We start from the raw sequence: 26,682 nt of genomic DNA on the forward strand, positions 1-26,682 counted from the left end.
AGAAATCTAAAAATCACAAATATAAAACTGAAAAAGAAAAACCTAACTTTTTTTTGTCAGCACCTATCTTTTTAATTGAAAACTTAGAATATAAAACAGAATCTAAAAACTAAAAAAAAGAGTAAAAGTTATTTATTGGTTCAACCGGTATCGGTTTCCGAATTTTAGTGGGTTTTTGCGGGTTTCTAAATATTGAGTTTTTCATAAAACGCAAACCAGATTTTTTCTAGGTTATCGGATTTACAGGTTTAACCGCGGATCCGGATCGGGTTTCAAGACACCGCTACTAACCCACGAATTCCACCCGTTACGGCCCAGCACACAGAAAATTCTACTTACTTTAATTCTAAAACTCTATTTCCATTTATAAGAAACTCATTAATGTTTTATATTAATAAAAATTATTAAAACAACTATATAAACCCTTCATTACTGCCTTTAATGAGCTCCCTCCCTCTTCCTCTGTTCTTAGCTTTTGGAAAATTGCCAACTTTATTGTCTCTCTCTGATCTTGGTTTAATTAATCACATTTGATTATAAGAGTTCTTTTTAATCTGAATTAAGATCTGTACGCTTAGTTTTATTTCATTACACAAAGAGTTTGAGCTCAATGGACAACGAGCTGTTTATGAACGCAGGAGTACTTTCTCATCCGTCTGAGATGACGTCACTGTCTTCTTCTTCTCCTCCGGCGATGCTGAATTGGGCTTCAATGGAGACTCATCCACTGGAGCAGAGTATCACTCGCAATGTGCCGCGTGATTGCTTTTTTGGGGAAAAGTCAACGGAGCAGAGCATCTTCGGGTCAGCTCTGAACTCACTCGTGTCTCCACCACCGTCGGAATCTAACTTCTCCGGCGGAGGAGCCGGAGAGAATTACGTCACCAGAGAGCTCGTAGGTGATTTGGGAAACATCGGCGATATCTACGGAGCTCCGGCGAGCTTCGGAAACGGCTTCGGGTCTTGTTACGCTACTCCGATGATGAGCTCTCCGCCGCTGGATGCATTTTCCGGCGATTCGAGATTCGCAGAGAGAGCCGCGAGGTTCTCGTGTTTGGGAAGCCGTAGTTTTAACGGCAGAAGAACCAACGGACCCGTTGCTGAAACAGCGTCAATCAACGGGGAGATGACACGTGTCTCGAGCAACTCAGCTCTCAAGCCTCCCGCCGGCGAATCCTCCGGTGAATCTTCCCGGAAAAGAAAAGCCAAATCCAAGGAGCATTCTCCCTCCACAGCTTCCCCATCTCCTAATTTATCAAAGGTTCATATAATTTCTATAAAAATTAAAACATTTATAGTCAGAATATTTTCAAAATGTGAATTTTTTATTATTATGTTTTAGGAAGTTGAAGGGAAGGAAGATTCTGATTCAAAGAGAAGCAGAAAGTCACAAGAAAATGGAGAGAACACGAAGTCTCTTGATCCATACAAAGACTTCATCCATGTCAGAGCTCGACGTGGCCAAGCCACCGATAGTCACAGTCTCGCAGAACGAGTCAGTAAAATTTATATTTTTCTTACTGAAGTGATATGTTTATGTACTTATTTAGACTAATCATTATTTACATGTTATTTTCATTTTTAAAGGTTCGAAGAGAGAAGATAAGCGAGAGAATGAAGCTGCTTCAAGAACTCGTCCCTGGATGCAACAAGGTGCGAGTAATTCTCATTGATTGGTTAATTTGATTAACTACTGATTGATTCGTTTTTAGTCGTGGTGGTTTAGTTGTGCTATTAAATTAATTGTTTTTTGTACAAAAAGGTTACTGGGAAAGCACTGATGTTGGATGAAATTATAAACTATGTCCAATCATTACAACGACAAGTTGAGGTAATACCACTAGATCATTGGTCCGCTTTAAACTCTTTCCATTATTTCATAATCACTTTTTTTATATCACTACACGATTACGAAAACTTTTCTTTAATTGTTTAATAAATGGCAGTTCTTGTCAATGAAGTTATCGTCGGTGAACACCAGGCTGGATTTTAACATGGACGCTCTCATGTCAAAGGATGTAAGTCACCGTCACAAATTGAAAATAACGTTTAATAAAGAAATTATAATTGACAATTATTAATAACAATAATTTATTTCTTAACCAATCGTGTGTGTCTATATTGTTCTGTTTTCTGACAGATATTTCCTTCAAGCAACAATCAGCAAGTACCTCAGTTAGAATCTTCATCTCATATCTTATTGGCTGATCATCATAGTCATACTTTACAATTGAACCCAAATGATTCTTCCAATAACATAATGAACCCTATGGAGACTTCTGAAAGTAGAAGCTTCAATTCTCAGTTACCAACACTTACCCATTTGACCGACTCTATTTCTCAGGTCTTTATTCTTTTAACAGTTTCTTTGTTTAACATTTAAATCCTCATTTCCATTTGCAACAATCTTGATCCTATCTTTATTTTGTTTTCAGTTTTCAACATATTCTGAAGATGATTTACATAGCATTATTCATATGGGGTTTGCACAAAACCAAATCCGTGAACCGAACCAAGTTCATTCAACTAGTTTTCAAGGTTGGATAGTTAACCAATATATTATTTTCCGTTTCGTTTTATATGAAAGGCTATAATTTGAGACGTGGAATTTTGTACTATGCAGGTCCATCAAACCAAGTACCATCACACATGAAAGCTGAACTTTGATCAACCATTATTTGCATTTACATAATAGTATTGGAGTTTCAGTTAATGGTCTCAAGGGATAGAAAGTAAGAAAGGGATTGATGGGTGTACATAACGAGAAGCTTAAATTGGACCACACCATTTGCAAATTCGTTTCTGTAATCATCTTCATGTATATCAAACAACATCTTCTTTTCACTCTTCTTTTTTTGTGTGCCCTTGTTTTGGTTTTATGCTCCGATTCATTCGTGGGGCTCAATTGTCTTGTGTTGTCACCCACTGTTATTATTATCGCATTCTTTTACGCTTTTTTCTTGATGGGTTTACTATCATTGTAAGTCTTAACCCCACTATACTATGGCTATAATTTAATCAATTAACTTCCACCAAAAGAGCATGTCCATTGATAAAACTCCAAGTGATAGAGATGAGTGTTTGTCATGAGAATTTATCATTTGAAAACTTTCGAGAAATTCACGAAAACTCCTTTTAACATGTGTCTATTACTGAGTGGTTTATTATTTCAAAAATTAAAATTTAATTTAAGTAGTTATGTTATAATAACCTGTTATTGTTATTTTCGTTTAAGCATCTTAACAATGAAGTTGATCTAATTAATCTTCTTGTTTTCTCTCTAATGTTCATTGGTCTAATATCTCATAAAAGTTACTGTTTTGATTGGTCTAATACGGAGTATCTTACATTCAAAAACTTTATTTCCATTTTATCAGAAACTCATTAATATCATATATTAGTAATTAAAAAATTTAGACAACTATATAAACCCTTCGTTACTGTCCTATTTTATAGAGCTCCCCCCTCCAATGGATTTTTAGATCAAAGTTTGTCATGAATTTTGTCCATTTGAATACTTCTGAGAAATTCATGAAAACTCCTCTAAATGTGTGTATAGACTAAATGGTGCATTACTTTTAAAAATTAAAAATTAAGTAATTATATTATAATGAAAGACTATTAGTATTTTTGTTTATCTTAACAATGATGTTTTTTTTTTTTAATATTTACTATCATTAATCGATCCGAAAAATCGGGAATAAGTGTTGTCTACAAGCTTGATTCGAACAAAATATCTAAATCAACACATAACACCGCTAGCTTCGTTCGCCCGCCATACCGACACCTTCCGCTAGAGCACTCTGTGATCCTTAGACTATCAAAATCCGTTCTCAACCGATGATGAAACCACATCAAAGGGCGGGGTTTACCTCGTTGCCTTGGATGCCGGTTCTTTGTGTGTCATCACCGGAGTAGCTGGAGAATGATGATCTCCCCAAGCTTGCTTACTTTACTGACATTAAGCACCGAGCCGCATAGGAAGAAAGGCTGAGCAAGAACTTACCGAAGCCTCGAAAATCCTATGACCGAAGTTAGAGACACCAAAGTAATTCGGAGACCACCATTGGAACCTAACCAGAAAAAGTAGAGCTGCCATGAAAGCCATCCAAGAACAAGCGCTCCAATCCTGCAAAAGAACGAGAAAGATCCGTCTACTCAGTCCACCAAGTGACCTTCAGAGCACAGGGATGACAGACCCTTCACCAAGTCTCCACGTCACCTCATCACCCGACTGACTCAACCGAGCAAATCACCAACGCCCTGGCCCAAATCTGGAAACCATATTTGGTCGGATTGCGCTTGTAGACTATAACCTCGTCGGAGACACGAAGTTGTAAGTCGTCGAAGCGGACGGGAGCTGAAACCAAGGTCAATCGCTATGACCTCTCTATCTTGTTCTGGATCGTGAGCTGGATGGATAAAAGAAGAGTAGTCATTGAGAAGAGGCTCAGACAACCATAGACGACAGAGTATGCTTACGACTCTTAAGCTACACGCGAGGACTTCTCCGCAAATCTGCCGCCACGCGACCACTTATTTACAGAGCACGCGCCGGCAGAGAGACTGACGTCTTCTTTGAACACCGGAGAAGACAATAGATCGTAGCAAGACGCCGAGCTACAACCCCATTGAAACCCAGCGTTCCACTCCACTTCGACCACCGCCGAGATGAAGGAGCTTGAAAGAACAGAGGAGAGTAGCCATCCAAGACTCATGCGCCAAACACCGCCTTGACTTCGAAATAGATCGGGAAAGGAGAAAACAAATCCGCCGAAGTCAAACCCTAAAACGCCGACCCAAATTCCTCAAGACCTATGACGCCTCGTTGCAACACCAGCAGTTAGACCGGAGCACCTGACCTAGGATTCAGACGCCACAACCACCACCAGGGCTTCCGCATATTGACGACAAAAGAGAAGAGAGGAAGATGAGCAAAAGGAAGATGAGAGGTTGAAGTTGAGAGAAGCCTCCGGCGCCGGAGCTAATGCGAGCTGCTTAGAGGAGCGGCCTCCGGACGCCGGAGCAGATCGAGATCTAGGTTTTTTTTTTCGCTGATAAGGTAGAGGGAGAAGAGGATTTTTTTTTTCAAATACTTATACTTAACATGAAGTTGCTCTTACTAATCTTCTTGTTTTCTTCTTTAATAAAAGTTACTGTTTTGATTGGTATACAGGCTGTGACATTAAAACTGAAAAGTTGATATTGAATTTTCTTTCTTTCTTTGCAGCCCGGTTTACATAGCGTGACATATATATTTGTACAAAATTATGTGTAATTTCCACAAGTGTTTTAATGATTTATTTCAAACGATTAACATGTAGTACTATAGATAGCCTATTCATGACTAATAAAGCAACATAAAATCTTGTTCGAGTAATAAAATGGTTTTTTGATAAAAAAAAACATCAAATCTTAGCTAAGCTTGATTTTTATATATTACGCAACCTCGTCGATGTCAAATTAAATGTTAGATCTCGTTATTTGAATTTTTTTGATTTGATCGTTGCTAGTGTTAACCAGCTGGGTGAGGTGTTCTGTCATTTTCTACGTTGTGTGTTGTGGCAAGTTCTTCAACAGAAAAGACACATTAAAAAGTCTAATATCAGTGGTTATGAGCACAAAAGCCAATTTTGATTAAATAGAGCTTTTATATAGTGGGATAACGCCGTGATTTATGGAAATTCTGTAGATCCAATTGTAATCTTTCAAAGATTCTTCATGGAACACAGAACGTCTCCCTTTCTATTTCACCTACTATAGAAACCAGAACCTTCGACAACAAAGTATCCGAGCACAAAATGTCTAATCAATAACCTAGTCTTCGAAATTTGATTAACAAATGTTTGGCGCAATCATAAGAAATGATGATAACACGCAAACCGAATGTTCGGGCGAAGCAGGAAGATCACATACGTATATATATATATACATATATACGATATCTCAAAAGTTTTGGTATATCTGTTGCTGATCGATCTCCTACTGAATGTTGCGCGAATTATAATAACTACTTCATCTTGACCCCACCCGCGCGCGGATGTTTGATTTAATTTATGTTCAACGTAAAATCATAAACGGTTAGTTTTATAAAAAATTATATGCGTATTTTTATGTTTTGTTGTAAAATCATAAACGGTTAGTTTTATAAAAAATCATATGCGTATTTTTATGTTTTGTAATTTACATGTAAAATAGAATATATTATTTTTATAATATAGATGTTTGATAATTATTTTTTCATTTGTACATATATTATATTAAAAAAATTATAATTTGATGTAGTTCGATATAATTATACTATTCATATATTAACCTGTTGTTTTTTTTTGTTAATTTATTTTAAAATGAAACAACATACTAAAAATTTTAATTTTTTTTGCATTAGTTTTCTATGAATTATTATTAATTTTATGAAATTGTTTTTAAAAAAAATTGAACTCTCAAAGTTTTTATATTTGACTAAACTAAATAGGATAATACTATGTTTAAAATTTTGTTTATATAATAGATACTATATATTTCAACTTGTGTTTGTATTTTCATCACAAAGAAACAACAACCATTGTAATTAATTAATTAAAATTGATTTTAAATGCAGTGGTAGAATCTGTAAATAAAAAGAAATACAAAAAGGAAGTATTTAATTTATTGCAAATACAATGACTAAATATATAAATAAAAAGAAGTACTTAATATGTTATCCATGTTTCCAAACAAGTTTCATTTATCATATTATTCATGTTTCCAAACAGTATCAAAAGGTACTTCCGTTTTAATAATATAGACTAGCTATATCTTGATCTCTGCCCCCGCACTGGTGTTGGATTTAACTTGCGTTTAATGTAAATTTATAAACCATTGATTTTATAAAATGTCCATTTATATTTTTATGTTTTGTAAAATATATTTAGAGTAGAATATATTATATAATAATATAGATGTTTGATAATAATTTTTAATATGTACGTAATATTATATTTATAATTTTATAATTTGATGCAATTTGATGTAATTGTAATATTCATATATTAACCTATCGATTTTTTGTTTATTTATTTAAAAATAATTTAATTTTTTACAGTAGGTTTTTATGAATTATTATTAATTTTATGATATTTGGTTTTCTTGAAAATTGTATTGTAGCAGATTAATATATACTATATATTACAGTTTGTATTTTTATTTTCAGGAAAAAAAATAACAATTCATTGTAATTAATTTAATTTTTTGATTTTAAGTGAAGTGACAGATTTGTAAATAAGAAAGAAATGCAATGGCTAAATGTGTAAATAAAAAGAAATATTTAATCTTCTATCCGTGTTTCAAAATAATTCTCATTTAATCTGCTATCCAAGTCTCCAGACGACAAAATCTGTAAATGAGAAAGAAATACAGTGACTAAATATGTAAATAAAAAAATATTTAATCAGCTATCTTTGTTTCCAAACAATTTTCATTTAATCTACTATTTAAGTTTCCAAACAGTATGAAAAGATACTTCAGTTTTAATATTATAGATGAATTATTGTTGAAATAATATAATTAATGAAATTGTTAAAGTAAGTAAAATATGAAAATAAAATTAATAGATACTGCTATTCATATATCCAAACCAATTTTATTAAAAATTTTCCAAACGATCTCATTGTATTTCAACTTTTAATAATATAGATTCAACAGAATGGGCCACAATAAATCTGCGAATACCATCATGGGCTTTTACTACAACTTACTAAGACGTGGATTTGTAAGTGGACTATTTTTGGGGGCTACTTGTTCCGCCCAAACAGATCAACTATTAAACTATACTCCAGCACAAGGGATTTTTGTTTTGGGCTTTTGAATAAATTATGTAATTTCTCAAAGTTATATCAACGGGTTAAAGATATGTTAAATTCGAGGACTTAAAAAAAAAACCTATGTTAAGTTTTCTACTGTATATACAGTAAACTTAAACTATACCTACAGAAATATTCTAGACATTGTGAACAGGGTGGGCAAAAAACCTAAACCGAACCGATCCAAACCAAACCAACCGAAATTAAACCGATCCAAATCAAACCGTGCTCTTTACATAACCCAATTGGTTCATGTTTTACTCAACCCGAATGGTTCGGTTTGATTCAAACCGAACCAAACCAATAATCCAATATATATATTAACATATTGTAAATTTTAGTTAAAGTTTCTTTTTCCATTTTTTCTTAATTTCCATATATTTTTTAAAAAAATTCAAATATGATTCAAATAATCCTAATACCTAAATATTGTACTGAAAACAAAACCTATAAACTATAAGCATCTAAATCATAGCCATCTCGTTTCGTTCATCTTCTCCAATTTTCATTCTCTAAATTATGTAATAAAGTTATTATATGATCAATAAAAACAAAAAGATAGATGCAAATAGTCTTTTAGTTAATAGGTTTTGGAATGCTTACAAGTCTTTGTTACGCTAATTAGATTACAAATAGTCTGCTCTTTGCTTATTGTATTTCTTCATTTGACGTGGTTAAGAGTTTTGTCATCAAGCTTTAAATTGTTTTTTGTTTGATAGATTTTTAAAGAACCAAACTAAATCTAAACCAAACCGAACTAAACCGAACCAAACTAAGCCCAAACCGAACCCAAACCAAAACTACTTTGGTTTTAATTGGGTTGAGTTTTATAAAACCCAAATTAGCCAAACCAAACCGAATCCAAACCGAACCCGAAACTAAACCGATATACCCACCCCTAGTGAACAGTAGTATCAGAGAATACAAGTATAATTATTAAAAGTATTCAAAACAAGTTATTATTGCATAAACAAGTACACAGAAGGGTGGATGCTTAAATTAGATTTCCTATAAGATAAGTGACTGAACCATGAAAGCAGACCCGTATTAGAGATCTACTCCCACATAGAAAGTATCTAACAAAGAATAATTCTCAGAGAAAGAAAAAAGGACAAAAGTACAAAAGGAAGAAGATAAAGAGAGATTCTGTAAGAGGGAGGGGCACTATAATGTCGTTTTGGTTTCTTATAACTTTGTTTGAGATTTGGATATACATATCCAATCTAATCAGGTTGAGATATTGATTCGGACGGCTAATTTAAACCATCCCTAACATTGAATTTGGTTTACCAGACCTCAAATAATGAAATGGGCTGACTGACTATATGTATGATTTGTTTATTGTCATTATTATTGCAATGATCAAATGAGATCTAGAGCATAGTGTCACATCACATCATTAAAGCACAAGAACGTTACTTTTTCGTTTTTCTCAACTCTCACTGAACTTTTACTTATTTATTACAAGAGACCGTTGAGATTTGTCTAGAAATTAAGACACCAATGAACACTGTTTTGTAGCTGTATGCGTATTTATATTCATAACCTTTTCTCTCCAAACAATCGCCAACTCGTTGAAAGACCCGAGATTAGTACAATATTAATACTACTACTTACTAGAGGAATCAACATTAATACATTTTTAATGAACAATGGGAGTTTAAATGATTTTAAAATCATTTGATAATAGTTCTTCAATTACCCCATTCCCACTGGCTAATTACACAAGTAGCATTAAAATATGAGCTACACTAAAACCCAAACGGAAACATGAATATTAAAAACCTAATGGTAAATATACCTGAACTATGCCTACCTTGAAATGAAAAAGTCATTTGTCTAGGGTCTTTTTATAATGTAAAATTTTAGGGCCCCTAATCTCTAATTTATTTTGTATCTAGTAAATGTAATTTAGTTAGTTTTTACCAGATTTCAGATCCATTTTTTGTTTGAATTTTTTTTTGTTATAATCTGTTTTAATTAAAATCCTAGAGACTATAACTCTTTTTAAAGTCATCAACTTCTAAGTTCTAACCCATGCAAATTATGATGATTTACTGAAAAAATCACAAAAATAAAAATTGATGAATTTTTTGTTGACTTTTAAGGTTTTATCTATTATTATCTGGTTATATATATTTTGTATCATTTGCTTTGAATATAAGTAAATGTCTTATATAGTAACTAAGTTTTAGAGACTTTAATATTCTTAAAAGTATCATCATTTTAACACAATTTTAACCTTTATTTTTATGTTACTAATTTAATACTTTCCATCACATTTTATATACTATGATAATTTGGTGAAAATTTTCAATGAACCAAAATAAATTAATCAAAATTTTTACATTCTAAACTTTGTGTATCATCTTTTATTTTCTTATTTTTAATCCATGTGGCAAAAAAATTTATTTTGAATTATTTCATTTTAAATATACTACTCATAAAATTATATAGACAAAAATATAATCTCGCCTCAGAGGTCTCTGTATCTCTTCGCACGGCTTTGAATGCACACTTGGGTAAGAAACAATCTTTGTAGTTAATACTTGAAATCCAGTTACATATTACACTAAGACGAAAAGTAAGCATTCACCGTACACCCGAGGTTGAAAAACTGGTCATGCATCATGTAAATGCAGTAGCTAAAAATAGTTAACAGTCTTCTTTTAATACAGACGATGTTTATAATACATTGTATGTAATAAATACAGTGCATTGTACGATCTTATTTAATACTCAAACCAGTCTCTTCTTTTAATGTGGAGCACGCAAACACTAGCCATTAAATATCTCTCCACTCTCCTCTTCTCTTTGTACGTTCCTACCACAAACTCATATCTTCTCCACAGACGAAGAAGGAGAAGAGCTTATCTATCAGCTACCATCATGAGTGTTCTCCATCTCCTCACTCTCTCCCTTCTAATCTCTGTTTCAGGTATAACCACCTCTCACCACCTCCATCAACGGCGGCTTAATATCTCATTCAAAATGTTGTTCTTTTTCTCACAGGAGCAAAATTCTCCGGCCGACCAGGAGTCAACTACGGCCAGCTCGGAAACAACCTCCCGTCACCGTCAGACTCAGTCAGCCTCATCAAATCCCTAAACGCGAAAAGCGTCAAGCTTTACGACGCCAACCCATCCATCCTCGCCGCACTAAAGGCCACCGACATCGTCGTCTCCGTAATGGTCCCCAACGAGCTCATCGTCAACATAACCAAATCCAAAACCCTCTCCGACGACTGGATCAAATCCAACGTCCTCCCTTTCTACCCCTCCACCAAGATCCGCTACCTCCTCGTCGGCAACGAGATCCTCTCCTCCCCGGACTCCGAGCTTAAATCCGCTTTAGTTCCAGCAATGCGCAAGATCCAACGCTCGTTAAAGACCCTCGGCGTGAAAAAAGTCAAAGTGGGGACCACGCTCGCCATGGACGTTCTCAACTCCTCCTACCCTCCTTCCAGCGGCGAGTTCCGGTCCGATATTTCCGGTTCGGTTATGAGACCGATGCTACAGTTCCTAAACCGGACCAAATCGTTTTTTTTCGTCGACGTGTACCCGTACTTCGCATGGGCCCAAGATCCGGCCCATATAAATCTCGATTACGCTATTTTCGAGTCCACCAACGTAACCGTGGTGGATCCGGTGACGAATCTCACTTACCACAACCTCTTTGACCAGATGATTGACGCTTTCGTCTTCGCGATGAAACGCCTCGGGTATCCGGATCTTCGGATCTGGGTCGCGGAAACGGGCTGGCCCAATAACGGAGACTACGACCAAATCGGAGCGAATATCTACAACGCCGCCACTTATAATCGTAATGTAGTCAAGAAACTCGCCGCCGAGCCGCCTGTAGGTACTCCGGCGAGGCCCGGGAAGGTTCTCCCGTCGTTTATTTTCGCGCTTTACAACGAGAATCAGAAAACGGGTCCGGGTACGGAGCGGCATTTCGGGCTCCTGCATCCGAACGGGAGTCAGGTTTATGAGATTGAGCTGTCGGGGAAGACGACGGAGTATAAGGAGTCCTTGCCGGCGCCGGAGAATAATGAGGTGTACAAGGGGAAGATATGGTGCGTTGTGGCGAAAGGAGCGAATTGGACTCAGCTTGGTGATGCTCTATCGTACGCTTGCTCGCAGGGGAATAATACTTGTGACCCGATTAAACCGGGTGGATCATGTCACAAACCGGATTTGATGGTTTTCCACGCCAGCTACGCCTTTAGCTCTTACTGGGCTAGCTTTCGGAAGGTCGGTGGGACTTGCTACTTCAATGGGCTTGCCACTCAGACAATTAAAGATCCAGGTTAGTCATTAAACAAACTAATTCGTGTCAAATTAGTTCCGGTTATGTTTAAACCGGAGAATGATTTCGGGGTTGCTAAATTGTTCAACTCTTTTGTCGTTTGACCAGGCTACGGACGCTGCGAGTTTCCTAGCGTGACATTGTGACGACTTACGAGTTACGACAGTGTCGTGAAGAGAGAGAGACATACGAGGAAAGACCGCAAGGTGTTACGGCTCTGATTAGCAGACCTGGCACGTTAAACCGCAAGATGTGTATGGCTTGATTACTAGAAACTGCAAGATGTTGTTTATTTAATTTGTTCACTCTCGAATAATAAAAACTCATGAGTAATAAATTGGTTTTGTCTATTAACGTGATGATTCTCTTTTTTTGGGCAACACGTGATGATTCTCTAAAGAATACGATACCAAACTCTTTTTTTTTTTGAACAACACCATAACTCTTTTTCACTTTGCAATTAAAAGTCAACCCCTGAACTTTATCTGTTTGCTTTTCACTTTTATACAAAGGTGAAAGGGTTGTATTTGCACGTGACTTAAGAATTAACAACTTCATATATACATGACGAGACCAAAAAGCAAAGATCTAACCTTCAAGAAGGTAAAATAAATAAGAACGAATAATATGCTAATACAAATACTGAACGCCAGTTCAAATCCAACGTATTTTTTTTCTATTTAACCAAATCTAAGCTCTATATTTAACATTCATACTATAAATCTAAACATAGCCTTAGGGCATCTGCCATCAGTGAACCCCATGGAAGGGGTTCACAAAATATTTTTTATTATTATTTTTTTCTGTTTGATTTTTGTTAAAAAAAATAAAAATTAATTAATCGGATCAATCGCGAGCCGCCATGTGCCGTGGGACTCGTGCTACAGTGATGACCGGGATTCAGTGCAGAAACAGGTTCACTTCTTTTATTTATTTTAATATTTTTTTTTTCGAAAATTGTGTGTTCAGTGACGCAAATGCTCTTAGTAGTCTTGAATCTCAGTCACTGTCTCCGATTACCATAGGAATGGGTAAACTCTATCGCAGGTTGTGGACCCAAAGTGACAAAAGACGTCAGACAAATAATGTATGAGTCAGCTATGACACGAGCACCACTTATCTTATCAATTTTTTTGCAGGCTTATCTTATCAATTAACAATTCAATAACTCGATTCAAGAGGCATGGCTCATTCAATACGCTGTTTCTACTTGGTAGAAAATTATAAATTTATATTTATAAGTGTGTATGTTTCCAAAAATAGGAAAGTATGTTTTCAGAAAGCGGAATTCAATCTTGAAGAAAAAACGGATATAACACGAAACATGTTACATATGCAAATGCTACGGACCAGACGATAAATCAAACTAGAATAACTTTATTATAGGGAAAACGATTAATGTTTACCACGATAACGAGTTGTATCAGTTCCACTCTACAAGTTAACAGAATACAAATTTTGCTTTTTATTTGTACTCAAAGCCGTGTTTCAAGTGAAATTGAGGTGATGATGTTAACTTAACTAGTACTAATATACTAAACAAAAAAAATCAAATACTAATAACTATCCTAATGATTGTGGTTTAGAAATTGGATGTGTTTTTATAAACATGGCTTTAGATAACACGAAGAGTTCCAACCACATAATATTCAAAGACAAAAAAATTGACGGGCCATCTTAAATCTGTTTTATATCATTGTCAATAATTGAGATTAGGTGCCAATCTACACCAGAAGACCACTATAACATTATAATCTATGGGCTTACATATAAAAATATTAACCACGTTAACTATCATGAGTGTTACTAGGAATCTCGAAGTTTCTCCATGTTATTTACACACTATACTATCAGACAAGTGGGTCAATCAGAGAGATGCATGCAGTCAAAAGAGGATAAACTCGAGAATAAGATTTAAAAAACAAATTGAGTAATTATTCACAGCCAATGACATGTAGCCACCTGTCAAGTTAGAGATAAGAGAATAGAAGCCAAGCACCCACCGTGAGTCGTGACCGACTCCAAGGAGCCCACAGAAAAAAACAAAGAAGGAGAATCAGTTTATTTTGAAAAATTGCAAATAGAGAAGAATATTTAAAAAGATACTCTCTCAAGCCTTATCCAAAAAATACGCCACTTTCTCCCACTAATCTGCTGAAAAAAAACTAGTCTTCTCCGTGAATCTCTCCACCACTGATCCTTTACAACTGATTCTAGGTTTCCTATTCTTCTTTCAATGGATACTTGTCTCTCAAATCAAGCGGCGCTCTCGTTTCTCCCCTCGCGTCTGAGGAGACAGAGCGGCGACGGAGGCGGAGGAGTATTTTCCCTCCCTTCGATGAGGAAGGTACAGTATAGATCGATGGTTGTGGTAGCGACTGCGGGGCAGAGCCGGTGCGAGCCTGGAAGCAGCCTTAACGCGCCGCTTGAGCTGCGATCGGCGCAGGGGAGGTTTCTGAGAAGCGTGCTGCTTAACAAGCGGCAGTTGTTTCACTACGCCGCCGCTGATGAGCTCAAGCAGCTGGCTGATGAACGCGAAGCAGCTTTAGCTCGTATGGCTCTAAGCTCTGGCTCCGACGAAGCTTCTCTCCACAGGTCCGTCAGCGTTTACTTATTCTGATTCACTACTTCACTAATCATTCGTAGACTTGGATACATTTATATACAGAAACCTGTGAAATATCATTGGATACTTGTGTACATGCTGTTTTCGTCTCCAACACGTAAGCTTGTACACACTGATTATGAGTTTTCTGATTCTTTTGTGTTTAATTAGTTGAATTCTGTTTATAGTGATCTTAGAATCATACTAATGATATACCTATGTTTTATTTATTTATTTTGTGTTCTCATATTTTGCCTTGCGAAGCAAGTTTTGTTTTAGGGTTTGTTTGGACTGGTTTGCTTATCTCAACTTTTCTTGTGGTATTCTTCATGGACTAGATAATTTCATCCAGCTTTGATTTACTACTACTTAAATTAGATTGACACTGTTTTACTCATCTGTGTTAGTTTCTTGCACGTGTTATCAGCTCTCTCTCCACTTATTGTGCTGTCTCTGCAGCTCTTTCTTAAGCTTAAATTGCATGTCGGACCATCCTATACTCTGTTTTTATGGTTTTATTACTCTTTTACTAACCCTACTTTCTCTTACTTTGCCTTGTGATACAAGTGCTGTTCTAGGGTTCGGTAGGGCTGGCTTGCATTTCATAACTTTTCTTGTGATAATTTAATTCATCGTTGATTTACTTCTTAAGCCAGATTAACACTGTCTTGTCAGCTCTGTCTCCACTTATTATCCTGTTTCTGTAGCTCTTTGTTAAGCTTAGTTTGAATGTTAGACCATCTTATACTCTGTTTTTATGGCTTTGGTGTTCTTTTTACTAACCCTATTTTCCTGATTTTCTGTGTATTTGGCAGAAGGATAGCTCATCTCAAGGAACGTTACTGCAAAACAGCAGTCCAAGACATAATGTACATGCTAATATTCTACAAATACTCCGAGATACGCGTCCCTCTCGCTCCTAAGCTCTCTAGATGCATCTACAACGGAAGACTCGAGATCTGGCCTACAAAAGACTGGGAGCTAGAATCAATCCACACCTGCGACGCCCTCGAGCTCATCAAAGAACACGTCAGCGCAGTCATCGGGCTACGCGTCAACGCATGCGTGACTGACAACTGGGCAACGACGCAGATACAGAAGCTCCATCTCAGAAACGTATACGACGCCTCCATCTTGTACGGTTACTTCTTGAAATCCGCTTCCCTCAGGCACCAGCTCGAGTGTTCCTTGTCGGATCTCCACGGAAGTGGGTACCTGAAAGGTCCCGTCTTTGGCTCCTCGTTCACGACGGGGACTTCGCAGATCTCCTCCGCCAAGGAGCAGCTGAGGCAGTACATCACGGGGTTTGACGCCGAGACGCTGCGGAGGTGCGCGAGGCCGAGGACGGAGGAAGCTAGGAATCTGATAGAGAAGCAGAGTTTGGCTCTTTTCGGCGCGGAGGAGAGCGATGAGACGATTGTGACGTCGTACTCGAGTCTGAAGCGGTTGGTTTTGGAGGCTGTGGCGTTTGGTACGTTTCTTTGGGACACGGAGTTGTATGTAGAGGGAACGTATAAGCTTAAGGAGAATGGTAATGCAGAAGAGCAAGAGAACAGAAGCATATGAATGCCAAAGCTTCATGATCCTCTGGTGTAGTGTGTATATAAGAAGTTTCTGCTAAATTCCCAGGCAATTATTTCTTGTATAGCTTTTTGCTTAGTTTGAAGTTGTTTCCACGGCTGAATAAGAATATGGTCCTTATAAAGAAAAGAAATAAGGAATGTTAAACTTTATCGGTTTAGTTGTTATAGTTTCCATATTTGAAAAACCAAAACAAAATCTGAACCAACCGTGAAAATAAAAGCCTTCTATTTCAAAATAATATATATATTTCAAAATTTTCTTATCTTATTAATAAAATATACTCCTCTATTTCACAAAGATTAAGAAATTTAATTTTCTTTAAAGTGGTTAAAAAATATAATTTAAAAATCATTCAACCAATTACAGAAATAACTACTTCTAATTGATTACACAGTTTTCAATAAAATTAAAAATAACATAAAAATATCAAAATATCATCTATTTTGAAACAACAGAAATCTTCTAAAACATCATCTATTATGAAACGGAGAAAATATTAAATATCATTTATATATGCATAATTTTTTGTGATTATCTTTTTCTTTAATTTTACACCAATAAAAATCTAATAAATGTAATTACATTTTTTTTGGAAATTTGCAGTTAATCATTATTAGTTGATATACATTGAATGATATCATTTTCAAACAAAAATTTAATGAAGCAGAAGGAGTACAAGATAATAAAATAATTCCATAAAATGAAAGCCCAAAAAGGCCCACAGCTTTAGACCTATCAAACTCCCACTTCTCACTAGAGTGAATGAATTGTAAACAAACTGGTCATCTTTTTCAATTCCGTTTCTCTCTCTCTCGCCGGAATATTCTGTCTACTTCAGCTCCCTTATCGTTCGCCACCGTCGCGTATTCGCCGGTAAGCATACATCCTTATCTCTCATCTCCCTCTCCTTTCCCCTTGGAGGCATTTAGGCTCTCTCATTCCGCGAATCGCGCGTGATTAGGGTTTATGAAATCTTAACGCCTCTGGTTTCAAATTTTCTCAGTGATTTTGGATAAGGAAGATGCCAGACGTACAATCAACGGTGTTGGAGTTTGTTAACAAGCTCAGAAAACGGTATACGTTTCTGTAATTTCGTAAAACCCTTTCGTTTAGAGAGTTTCTGATTTGATCATATGGATTATACAGTAAGATTGAAGGCTCACAGGCTACAGCCAAATGCACCGTTGAGCTACTCAGGTCAGTGATCTCTCAGCAGCGGGTGCCTCACTCAAACCAAGCTTCAGCTCTTATCGATGCTGTGAAAGCCGTCGGTGAACAACTGGTCGCTGCTAATCCTGTTGGTATGTTGTGATTTCAACTTCTCTATAATCAATCAAAGGAATGATTTTTTTTTTGTTGGATGTGATGATTTCTGTAGAGCTTGCGGTGGGGAATGTAGTTAGGCGGGTTTTGCATATAATAAGGGAGGAGGATCTCTCTTTAGCTACGGCAGCTATGGCTGGTTTGGACTTGCTTGACGCTAGTGATGACGATGGTGAAGATGATAACTGCAAAGGAGTTGGGTATTCTGCTATGTCTGCGGCGGTTGCTGCAGCTGCAGCTAGGAGTACGCTACGCCCTCCGTCTTTGCAAACGCTTCTCGAGGGGACTCCTGAGTCTGCGGCTGTTCCGTACACTTCTTCGTCCGGTGCTGATTCCGAAAGCAAAAGTAAGTGTACCTTTCTCCATGGCTGTGTCTCTTCTTTACAAGTGTTATTCTTTTTATCTGTAGAACTTTATGTTGCCTGGTTTAGATATGGCCTCGATGCTTATGGTTTTGTTTTGGAACTGTCTAAGACGGGGACTTTAATTTGAGTGTAAATAGGAGTTTTAGGCTTGGGAAAGTTTAGGAACTGTAGAAAGCGTTATGATTCTGGTAGTTCTATTGCTGGATTTCTCTGTGAATTTGTGTTGCTGAGTTACAGAGGGAAACAAAAGATTCAATTTCTGTTTTTACAGTCTGGTTTTAGGGGGTTCATCTCGCTTTGTTTGAAATTATTTTGATGAATCAATGGCCAATGTTGTGTTTGGTAGCTAGAATATTTTCATTACTTGTTGATATTAATGTGGTTAATGTACTTCTTTTAGCTGCGGATAAAAGTTCAATAACTCGGAAGCTGAAGCATGATGTTATAGAAGGAGTCAATCACCTGATCCTCGAGATTTCCGGTTGTCATGAGCAGATCGCTGAGCAAGCTATAGAGCATATACATCAAAAGTACCTTTTTGTCTCTGTTCCATTTTATTATCTGTAACTTGCAATAGACCTGAATGCTCGTTTTTTATCAGTGAGGTGATTTTAACCCTGGGTAGCTCAAGAACAGTACTTGAGTTTCTGTGTGCTGCAAAGGAGAAAAAGAGATCATTCCGTGTATTTGTTGCCGAAGGTGCTCCAAGGTTTGGTGTCTCCTTTTTCCTACGTTTCATAATTACCATTGTTGGTGTCCATATAAATCCGCTGTATCGTTTTTATTGCCTTTCTTCCAAGTTCCAATTCTACTCTTATTCTACTTTTAGGTATCAGGGCCATCTCTTAGCGAAAGAATTGGTAGCAAGAGGTCTGCAGACCACTGTGATCACCGACTCTGCAGTGTTTGCTATGATATCTCGAGTGAATATGGTACATTTTTAGTCCTGCAGTTCTGTATTTTAATGCCCCTTGGCTTTTAAAAATAGATCTCAAATGATGTGTGATAATGGACAGGTTATAATTGGAGCACATGCAGTAATGGCCAATGGTGGGGTTATAGGACCTGTTGGAGTCAACATGGCTGCCTTGGCAGCAAAAAAGCACGCAGTCCCATTTGTGGTTCTAGCCGGTAGTCACAAGGTATGGTTCCAAGTTGAATACTGTGTTCAAATCAGTGATTGCTCTCATAAACCTGAAAAATTGACTTAAGGCTTATGTATATAATATACAGCTATGTCCACTCTATCCTCACAATCCGGAGGTATTACTAAACGAGCTGAGATCTCCTTCTGAACTGTTGGATTTTGGTGAATTCTCTGATTGCCTGGACTTCGGAGCAGGTTCCGGGTCTCCCCTTCTTCAAGTTGTCAACCCTACATTCGATTACGTCCCACCAAGCCTTGTTAGTCTATTCATAACCGATACGTAAGTCTCATATTTATATATCTTTTCTTTCTTCTAGATTAGTAAATTTTGATGGCATTACTATATATGTTTTGGTTGTGAAGCTGATGATGGTGGTTCTGATTTTGGTTACAGGGGAGGACACAACCCATCTTACATGTACCGTCTTATTGCCGACTACTACTCTGCTGATGATTTGGTGATGTAGAGAGCTGTTAAGGACTTAGTTTTTTTTTGGGTTATTTGATGACCACACAAACGCTTACTTGGTTGGTCAATTCACAATTGGAGGATATATATGTACATTGCGCAAAGCGGATGCTCAATGCTTGTGAAAGGGAAATAGAAAGAGAACATCTTCTGCGTCTTTCATATTTGTCAGGCAAGTGTCTTCTTTTTTTTTGCTTTCGTGTCTTTTGTATTTTTTTTTTTGCCAGTTATAAGGGTTCCAAGGTTTAAGATTGTGAGGCGATGCATTGGTTCGGCTCGGTCCAGTTTCTATTATTTTTAATTTGATTTTTTAGACCGCAAACTGAGCCAAATAAAAGTGGGAAGCCCATTAACCATACTACTGCCGCCTTGCTGTGTCTCTATTAAAACAATAATATCAAGAGGGAAGAAAGATGTAGAGAGAGAGAGAGAACTAGGGTTTACGACCATGATCCAAGGAAGTCTCCGTCTTTGCAACAAGGGAACCAATGTTGTTGTTCCTTTGGATCTGCAGATCGAGATTCTTAGCCGGTTGCCTTCAAAATCCCTAGTTAGGTTTATGCTTGTATCTAAATCATGGCAAGAAATCATCAGCAGCAAGAGTTTCATCAGATTACGATCTTTGATTCATCCTTTGCGTTTCCTACTCGTTTTAAACGAAAACTGTGACCAAACAGGACACCTAAGTGTCAGCTTCTTCTCTTCATCCTCTATGTCGTTGTCATCAACATCTATATCAACCACTTTTCTATCCAAAATAACTTTTCCTCTCCGTCAAGCCGCGTATCCTATTTATTACGTTAATGGTCTGATAAACATTGGTGATATCATATGCAACCCTTGCACCGGAAAGACCATATCTTTACCAAAGCTTGCCGCTAGTGGAGAAAGTATACGCAGACGCTTTTTCGGATATGATCCTGTCAATAATCAGTACAAAGTATTGTGGATCACCCAAAATCTTGAAAGGCACGCAACACCGCAGTTTAATCGCTATCATGTATTCACATTAGGGGCTAAACCTAAAAAATGGAGACTTATCGATTGTGGAATTCCTCACACGGATTGGTCTAACTGTCTGTGTATTGATGGGTTTGTGTACTACATTGCGAGCACAGACACAGGATTGATGTGTCTGATGAAATTCGATTTGAGCTCTGAGAAGTTTTATATCTTTGCTAGAGTATATGAGGAAATGGAAGCTTTGCTTTTACGTGCCTACAGTTCTAGAACTTTGATAAACTACCATGGCAAAGTAAGGAAAACAGGATTACAAAGCGAAGTCTTTCAATAATCTTCCCCAGCTTAATTTACGTACGAAATGTGTTATTAATCATATGGGTGATATTATTTTTGCACCTAGCCATTACACAAGTGAGGCTACTATTGTCCACCACGATTTCAAGGGAGCCAGTTTTAAGAAGAAGAAGGTTGAAGTTGATGTAAAGAAAGTTGAGTTTCATGAATCAAATTATTTTGTGGGTTACGTAGAGAGTCTCATGCTGATTTAAGCTTAGCTAGGGAGAGTTATTATTTAAGCTTAGCTATAGTTTATGTACTCTTATCTAAACATGTTAGTTATTCTATTTTGGTGACATTCATTTTCTTTTTTCCTATAGATAGTATTATTATTATTCTATTAAACTCGCCATGTTGTTGCGAGCACGACACAGCAATGTGTCTGATGAGAATTTGATATCTTAATTTGCTAGATAGTATCTGAGTAAATGCATGAAAGCTTTGCATTTTCAATATGACAAGGGTTCTAGAACTTTGATAAACTAGCATGGCAAAGTAGCTATAGAAGCATTCTACCATGGCTTGATTACTTGATTAGATTTTATATAGGGGGTTTAAGGATGTATTAGAAAAGTTAGCAGTAGCATCTTAAATAAGGAAGGACTTGAAGTGCTGTCTAAATCAAAATTGTACTTGCTTAGTATTTAAGAATCGATTCTTAGCCGTATTTTCTTTTTCAAAGTTAAGAACTGGTTTAAGAATCCCACTCCTAAAAAACCCCAATTGATCATGTCTTAAGCGAAGGGCCTATGGTAATTGATAATGGGCTTGGCCCAAATAATTTCTTTAAAAAGCCTGAAAAGGCCTTTCTTGTTTTCCTCTCGTTATAAATACCATTTAGCCATCTTCAGACCGAAGTTTCTTGTTATCTTTGTCGGGGTTCTCTAGAGAGAGAGATTCTTTCGTCTTGTTGAAGAACAAACCCAAATATACAAGTAAACCCGACATTCAAAAAAGAAAAAAAAGAGAGACACAAACATTATACACAGAAAGAGAAGGTATATATATATATAGATAGTATACATACTCACCTTGTTGCATGGAGATTTATAGAGAGAGATATCTCTCACTTTCTTCGGTGTATTTCACCTTCTCTCTCCTCCCCCAAGATCTTCCAATCTCCCTTTCTCTCTTGTTTTTATGATTTTCAATTTTCGAAAACAAAACTGTTCCAAAGAACACCGTTGATTCTCTAGTTTAGCTGCAAAAGCCTTTTGAGTGAAATTTCGTTGTTTTTGGCAAAATTTTGATCCGATTGTTACTTGAGAGAGAGAGAGAGAGAGAGAGAGAGAGCTAATTTACGATTTGTTTCTATCTGAATTTCCCTAAAAATGTCGTTTTTCTCACTTCCTATTGCGCCAATTGCATAATTGAAATCTGTCGGAATTTGATTCACATTCTGTCGGAAAGAGGTTGTCGGCTGCCTATAACGTGCTTTGAGCTTGCTCATATCTTAATCGGAGCTTTACTCTTGAAATGAAATCGGTTTCTTGGCAGGTTCCACTTCATAGAGTATATAGGATCTGTGAAGTGGCTATTGGGTGATGGTAAAGAAAGTTTGAGAGCTTTTAAAGTGAGAATTTTTTTTATATGGTGGGCTGGATCACAGTCTCTGATCTGGTCAGGTGCTATTGGGATAAAGGATTTAGAAAGTAACAAGAGTGGTTTAAAGTATATACCACTTTAAGAAAACTTGAGAGAGGGGATAAAAGTGCCAATGTCTCGTTGCTTCCCGTTTCCACCACCAGGATATGAGAAGAAGAAGATTAGAACCGAGGAGGCAGACTCTTTAATAAAGGTTGAACTCATAGAATCTTACTGCTCTCCTTTGAAAATAATGATAGTGATCTTTCTAAGGTCGTAATCGTATTTGGAGTGAATCTGCAGGAAAAGCAGAAGAAGGAAAAGAAGCACAAAAAGGAGAAGAAGGATATAGAAACAAGCAAAGATAGATATAAGGAAGGGAAGGAGAGAAAAGAGAAACATAGCGATAGGAAAGACAGAGAAAAGAGAGACAAAAATGCTGTTGGTGTTCTGCCCAACACCGTGCAGAATAATGGTAACGAAGAGGTTAAGTTTGTACAGGACTTGGCAAGAAGGATTAGCAATGAAGAAGAAGAAGCTAGAGAGAGTCAAAGTGTGGGGAAGAGTAGTTTTCCCTGTGGAGTTAGAGAGAACTTTGCCATGGATAAAAGGTCTGAAAATGTGGTTGGTCGAGTATCCTCTTGGAGAGATCCGAAAGGAACTGAGATTATGGTTCAACCAGTGGGGAAAAAAGAGCTACAAGAGCTGAATCACCTCAAGGAAAGTGTGACGAAGGGTGATAATAAGTCACTGGATAGTGAAGAGATAAAGAAAAGTGAACCGAAGTACACAACACATAGTAGTAGTCAAGAGAACAAAGAACAGAAACACAAATATGTAGAAGGAGGTTCTATGTTAAAAGAAAGAGATGTAGATAATGGGAATATTGGCAAACGGAAGGATCATGAGAGGAATGGATTCTTATATGGTGAGTCATTCTTAATGTGAATAATGTTGATTAATTATTCTACTATTGTTTGTCTCTTAGCTGGTTGTTTAATTGTTATGTCAGAGAATGGATCTAGGCTAAACAAGATACACAGGCCAGTTGCTTCACCAGTGTCATCCGTAGAGAACGGAAGAAACTTGGGAGCATATCAAACTCCTCCGAAGCTTGTTACTGAGTTGCAAGAAACAGTGTGTAATCCAGAGGTCAATGAGCATAGAGTAAACGGTTTCATTGATTCTCAAGAACACAAAAGCCTTTCTTCTGTGGATGTGAAAGAAAACGGTGAGGCATCAGCGAAAAAGCGGCCTCACTCGGACTTGAAGTATTTGGATCAGATACTGAGTGTACCCAAAAGGGAGGAATTGCATGAGTTTGATGGAAATGAAGAACAAGAGTGGCTATTTGGTCAGTCTGGTGTGAGCTTATCAAAGAGGCCAAAAACAGATTCTACTACTTCGTTGGATGAGACTCTGCAAGTCTGGAGCCAGGCTCTTAGAATAGAATCTACTGATACTGTAGCTCTTCCATATGTTGTTCCATTCTAGTGGTAGATTAGAGAAGTAGTTAGAAAATCTTTATATGGGTGGAAGAAACAGATGAAGCGATCCGCTGATCAAAATCTAAAGGTCAAAGGATTATATGGAATCAAGTGGAAGTGTGAATTGTCTGATGTTTGGAGTTAATGCTGGAGGCAAAACGATACTTTGATCCTGGTGGACCAACTCTTGGTCAAGCAGTTGGGTTACAGGAACATCATGGTGGTGTTATAGTCATGATGAAATCACAGTGGTCGCACGCACTGGAGTAACAAGAAGTCATGTCTAAGACTTTGAGGTCTCAAGTACTGGTAAAGTGTGATAAGAGGAGCTTACTCAATGGTTTGAGAATTCCAGCAATGATAAGTATGGAGGCAGTGATAGCACTGCAGAAGAAACCTGTCAGCTGGATCATGGAAGCAGTCATAAATTCTAGTAAACTCTTGGTTGTTTGTAATCACCAAGTCATAGCAGATAGGAATGGTTTCAAATATCAGTTTATAGAAAGCACCCGAAAAGCAACATGACAGTTTTGGAATGGTTTCACATATCAGTTTTCTCGTTTATTCCTTGAGGACACAGTGAGTATAGAGGGGGGAGAATTGATAAGGTCAGAGTACAGTGTTCTGAAGTAGAAACAGAGTACTGCAGGAAGAGTGACAAAGAAGAAGGAGAAGATGCAAATGGCTTAAAGCTACATAAAGAAGAGTGATGCAAAGAGTCTAGTTGAAGAAGTTGGACGCGTGGGATAAAATCGTGCAAACGGTCCAACTTGTGGGTTATCCTCTTTTGTGGAGCCTTCAATTTTTCTAAAATCATTTATTTACATACATATATAAATATTCATATAATTATATATAAAATATAAATGTAAATGTAAAACAAAAGATCCAAAGTTAAAAGATTAGTATATAGAAATTTAATAGATTTTTGCTATTATGATGAATAAAATAATAATAATAATAATAATAAAATGATTTTTTTTTCATAATGCCATAAAAGTTAATCATGAGGAATTATTTAAAATACCATAAAGTATTATTTTTAATATTATCTCCAACCAATAATATTATAATAATATTATAATATTTGAGTTTATGATTTATTATTTAGGGAGTGGTTGAATTTGTAAACTTTTATAATTATTTTATAAATGATTGTTAAATAATTTAGGAGGGTTAGTTTAATTTTTCATAATAAACTTAATATATAAAAAAACGATTGGGGTAATATTAGAATTCTCCTATCAATAATCTAAAATTTTCTTTGAAAATAATAAATAATTTCAAACTATATCTTTGTTAAAATAAAATTAACAATAGGACTCCTAATTTTTTTTAGGACTGGCTCTGGGAATTCTAAGCACATTCCATTGGAGAAGATAAAAAAGAAAAAAAAAACCGTTTATGTTGGTTTGTTTTAAGTTTGGATTTTTTAGTCGGACTGGGTTGGATTTTTTCGGTTCAGGTCCTTTGACTTTATACATTTGAATCTAACTGGATATACTTAGAAAATTTCATGTTGATTCCGGATCGGGTCTTCTCGGATCTGGTCGGTTTAGATAGATAATTTCTATACATGTAAAAAACCACAATATTCAAATATAAACGGTTTTGGTTTGATTTTTGGGTCTTATGAATTATTTTTAGGTATTTTTCATGTTTTCATGTCGATTTCTTGGAAATATTTTGGATCTTTTGGGTATTTTTTGAATTTTTATGTTTCTAGGTTAGTTTTTTTGTAAATTTTGGTGTTTTGAATATTTTTTTGGATCATTTTCATATATTTTGGCTCGGTTACTTGATAATTTTTTGATCTATTTTATAAATTTTGAATATAGTTTAAGGTGATCTGGGTCGATTTTACCTTATACCAGCATTTACATCCAAAGTCATATACCTGAATTAGATATTAGGCAAAAATGTAAAATTTTGATCCATTTTTTACCTTTTCAGGTCTAGGTTAAAACCCACAAATCTTTCATTATGAGACTTAATGGGGGTAAAAATGACATGATCTGTATCCGCTCTGAACCAAATCTTTATTGGATCGTTTTAGTTCAGGTCTTTAAGGCCGAATAAAATGCGTACGTGTAATTTGTTTTGTTGCGGATGAAATGTGCAATTTTTTGAAAAATGTTTGTTTATTGTTATTTTTGTCGTGTCAGCTGAAGCGAAAAGGATCGACCTTTTTTCCTCTCTCATAAACAACACAGTCTCTTTCTTTTTTTGAGTAATATGTAAAATTTATTCAGAAAAAGTATTTTTTTTTTCAGAAAAAGTATTTGTTATAGCCTTAGCTACTAGAAACAGAACATGATTATAGAAAACAGAGCACTTGGTGAAACAATTAACGTGTGGAGAATTCAAATTTGAAGGACACCCTCGTGGTGTCAGATATGGTGTCAGATCCTCTTTGATATTATTAACAGACATTTATTGTGAATCTGTCTGTCAATCAGTTTAATTAGCTGACTTGCTAGAATCGGTTGAGAGCCATGTCTATGGTTGTTTCTTTCTCTCCGGATGGAATAGAGTGTGACTTGGAAACTGTAACGCAGAAGGAAGAGCTTCAGTGTTGTTTGAGATCGATCTGCAAGTAGCACCATGATGTCTTGTCATTTGTAGGTAAAGCGGGAGAGAAGCAACTGTCGAAGAAGATTCGTCCAGACC

The 26,682-nt window shown here is 36.4% G+C and overlaps 6 protein-coding genes across 7 annotated transcripts; all 6 read left to right on the forward strand.

Moving 5' to 3' along the window:
- Positions 1–434: 434 nt before the first annotated feature.
- Positions 435–3,020, forward strand: LOC106343744 (transcription factor bHLH62). Its single transcript, XM_013783042.1, has 8 exons — positions 435–1,261; positions 1,343–1,495; positions 1,588–1,653; positions 1,763–1,831; positions 1,947–2,018; positions 2,141–2,344; positions 2,436–2,538; positions 2,624–3,020. Exons 1-8 carry the CDS (start codon positions 611–613, stop codon positions 2,665–2,667), a joined length of 1,362 nt encoding a protein of 453 aa, XP_013638496.1. The 5' UTR covers positions 435–610; the 3' UTR covers positions 2,668–3,020.
- A 7,566-nt stretch (positions 3,021–10,586) lies between these two features.
- LOC106295798 (probable glucan endo-1,3-beta-glucosidase A6) lies at positions 10,587–12,518 on the forward strand. Its single transcript, XM_013731784.1, is given in 5 exon segments — positions 10,587–10,634; positions 10,637–10,722; positions 10,724–10,779; positions 10,854–12,149; positions 12,258–12,518. Coding segments are annotated over 5 exon segments (1,509 nt in total). The 5' UTR covers positions 10,587–10,601; the 3' UTR covers positions 12,296–12,518.
- A 1,701-nt stretch (positions 12,519–14,219) lies between these two features.
- On the forward strand, positions 14,220–16,495 carry LOC106295721. Its single transcript, XM_013731695.1, has 2 exons — positions 14,220–14,744; positions 15,570–16,495. Exons 1-2 carry the CDS (start codon positions 14,386–14,388, stop codon positions 16,318–16,320), a joined length of 1,110 nt encoding a protein of 369 aa, XP_013587149.1. The 5' UTR covers positions 14,220–14,385; the 3' UTR covers positions 16,321–16,495.
- Positions 16,496–17,089: 594 nt separating this feature from the next.
- On the forward strand, positions 17,090–19,948 carry LOC106292586 (translation initiation factor eIF-2B subunit beta). Its single transcript, XM_013728200.1, has 10 exons — positions 17,090–17,211; positions 17,342–17,412; positions 17,485–17,639; positions 17,717–18,007; positions 18,427–18,556; positions 18,628–18,735; positions 18,856–18,958; positions 19,043–19,168; positions 19,260–19,453; positions 19,568–19,948. Exons 2-10 carry the CDS (start codon positions 17,360–17,362, stop codon positions 19,638–19,640), a joined length of 1,233 nt encoding a protein of 410 aa, XP_013583654.1. The 5' UTR covers positions 17,090–17,211; positions 17,342–17,359; the 3' UTR covers positions 19,641–19,948.
- A 142-nt stretch (positions 19,949–20,090) lies between these two features.
- On the forward strand, positions 20,091–20,936 carry LOC106292400 (putative F-box protein At1g26515). Its single transcript, XM_013727989.1, has one exon. The coding sequence runs from the start codon at positions 20,091–20,093 to the stop codon at positions 20,934–20,936; it is 846 nt and encodes a 281-aa protein (XP_013583443.1).
- An 886-nt stretch (positions 20,937–21,822) lies between these two features.
- Positions 21,823–24,835, forward strand: LOC106343498 (glutamic acid-rich protein-like). Of its 2 annotated transcripts, none has more exons than XM_013782730.1 (4): positions 21,823–21,939; positions 22,439–22,739; positions 22,829–23,453; positions 23,538–24,835. In XM_013782730.1, exons 2-4 carry the CDS (start codon positions 22,659–22,661, stop codon positions 24,017–24,019), a joined length of 1,188 nt encoding a protein of 395 aa, XP_013638184.1. In that variant the 5' UTR covers positions 21,823–21,939; positions 22,439–22,658; the 3' UTR covers positions 24,020–24,835. The 2 variants fall into 2 exon arrangements, with proteins under 2 accessions (XP_013638184.1, XP_013638183.1); XM_013782729.1 differs by lacking the exon at positions 21,823–21,939 and adding an exon at positions 21,946–22,353.
- Positions 24,836–26,682: the final 1,847 nt, after the last annotated feature.

Source organism: Brassica oleracea, chromosome C5 (genome assembly GCF_000695525.1).
Source record: "Brassica oleracea var. oleracea cultivar TO1000 chromosome C5, BOL, whole genome shotgun sequence".
NCBI lineage: Eukaryota > Viridiplantae > Streptophyta > Magnoliopsida > Brassicales > Brassicaceae > Brassica > Brassica oleracea.

What these genes read in the sequence shown, in the direction of transcription:
- LOC106343744 (XM_013783042.1), top strand. Translation starts at nt 611, where the DNA reads ATGGACAACGAGCTGTTTATGAACGCAGGAGTACTTTCTCATCCGTCT. An exon ending in TCGTCCCTGGATGCAACAAG is followed by an intron (nt 1,654 to 1,762) that starts GTGCGAGTAATT and finishes TTGTACAAAAAG; the next exon opens with GTTACTGGGAAAGCACTGAT. An exon ending in CATTACAACGACAAGTTGAG is followed by an intron (nt 1,832 to 1,946) that starts GTAATACCACTA and finishes AATAAATGGCAG; the next exon opens with TTCTTGTCAATGAAGTTATC.
- LOC106295721 (XM_013731695.1), top strand. Translation starts at nt 14,386, where the DNA reads ATGGATACTTGTCTCTCAAATCAAGCGGCGCTCTCGTTTCTCCCCTCG. An exon ending in GACGAAGCTTCTCTCCACAG is followed by an intron (nt 14,745 to 15,569) that starts GTCCGTCAGCGT and finishes TGTATTTGGCAG; the next exon opens with AAGGATAGCTCATCTCAAGG.
- LOC106292586 (XM_013728200.1), top strand. Translation starts at nt 17,360, where the DNA reads ATGCCAGACGTACAATCAACGGTGTTGGAGTTTGTTAACAAGCTCAGA. An exon ending in GTTAACAAGCTCAGAAAACG is followed by an intron (nt 17,413 to 17,484) that starts GTATACGTTTCT and finishes TGGATTATACAG; the next exon opens with TAAGATTGAAGGCTCACAGG. An exon ending in GGTCGCTGCTAATCCTGTTG is followed by an intron (nt 17,640 to 17,716) that starts GTATGTTGTGAT and finishes TGATTTCTGTAG; the next exon opens with AGCTTGCGGTGGGGAATGTA.
- LOC106292400 (XM_013727989.1), top strand. Translation starts at nt 20,091, where the DNA reads ATGATCCAAGGAAGTCTCCGTCTTTGCAACAAGGGAACCAATGTTGTT.
- LOC106343498 (XM_013782730.1), top strand. Translation starts at nt 22,659, where the DNA reads ATGTCTCGTTGCTTCCCGTTTCCACCACCAGGATATGAGAAGAAGAAG. An exon ending in AGGCAGACTCTTTAATAAAG is followed by an intron (nt 22,740 to 22,828) that starts GTTGAACTCATA and finishes GTGAATCTGCAG; the next exon opens with GAAAAGCAGAAGAAGGAAAA. An exon ending in GAGGAATGGATTCTTATATG is followed by an intron (nt 23,454 to 23,537) that starts GTGAGTCATTCT and finishes TTGTTATGTCAG; the next exon opens with AGAATGGATCTAGGCTAAAC.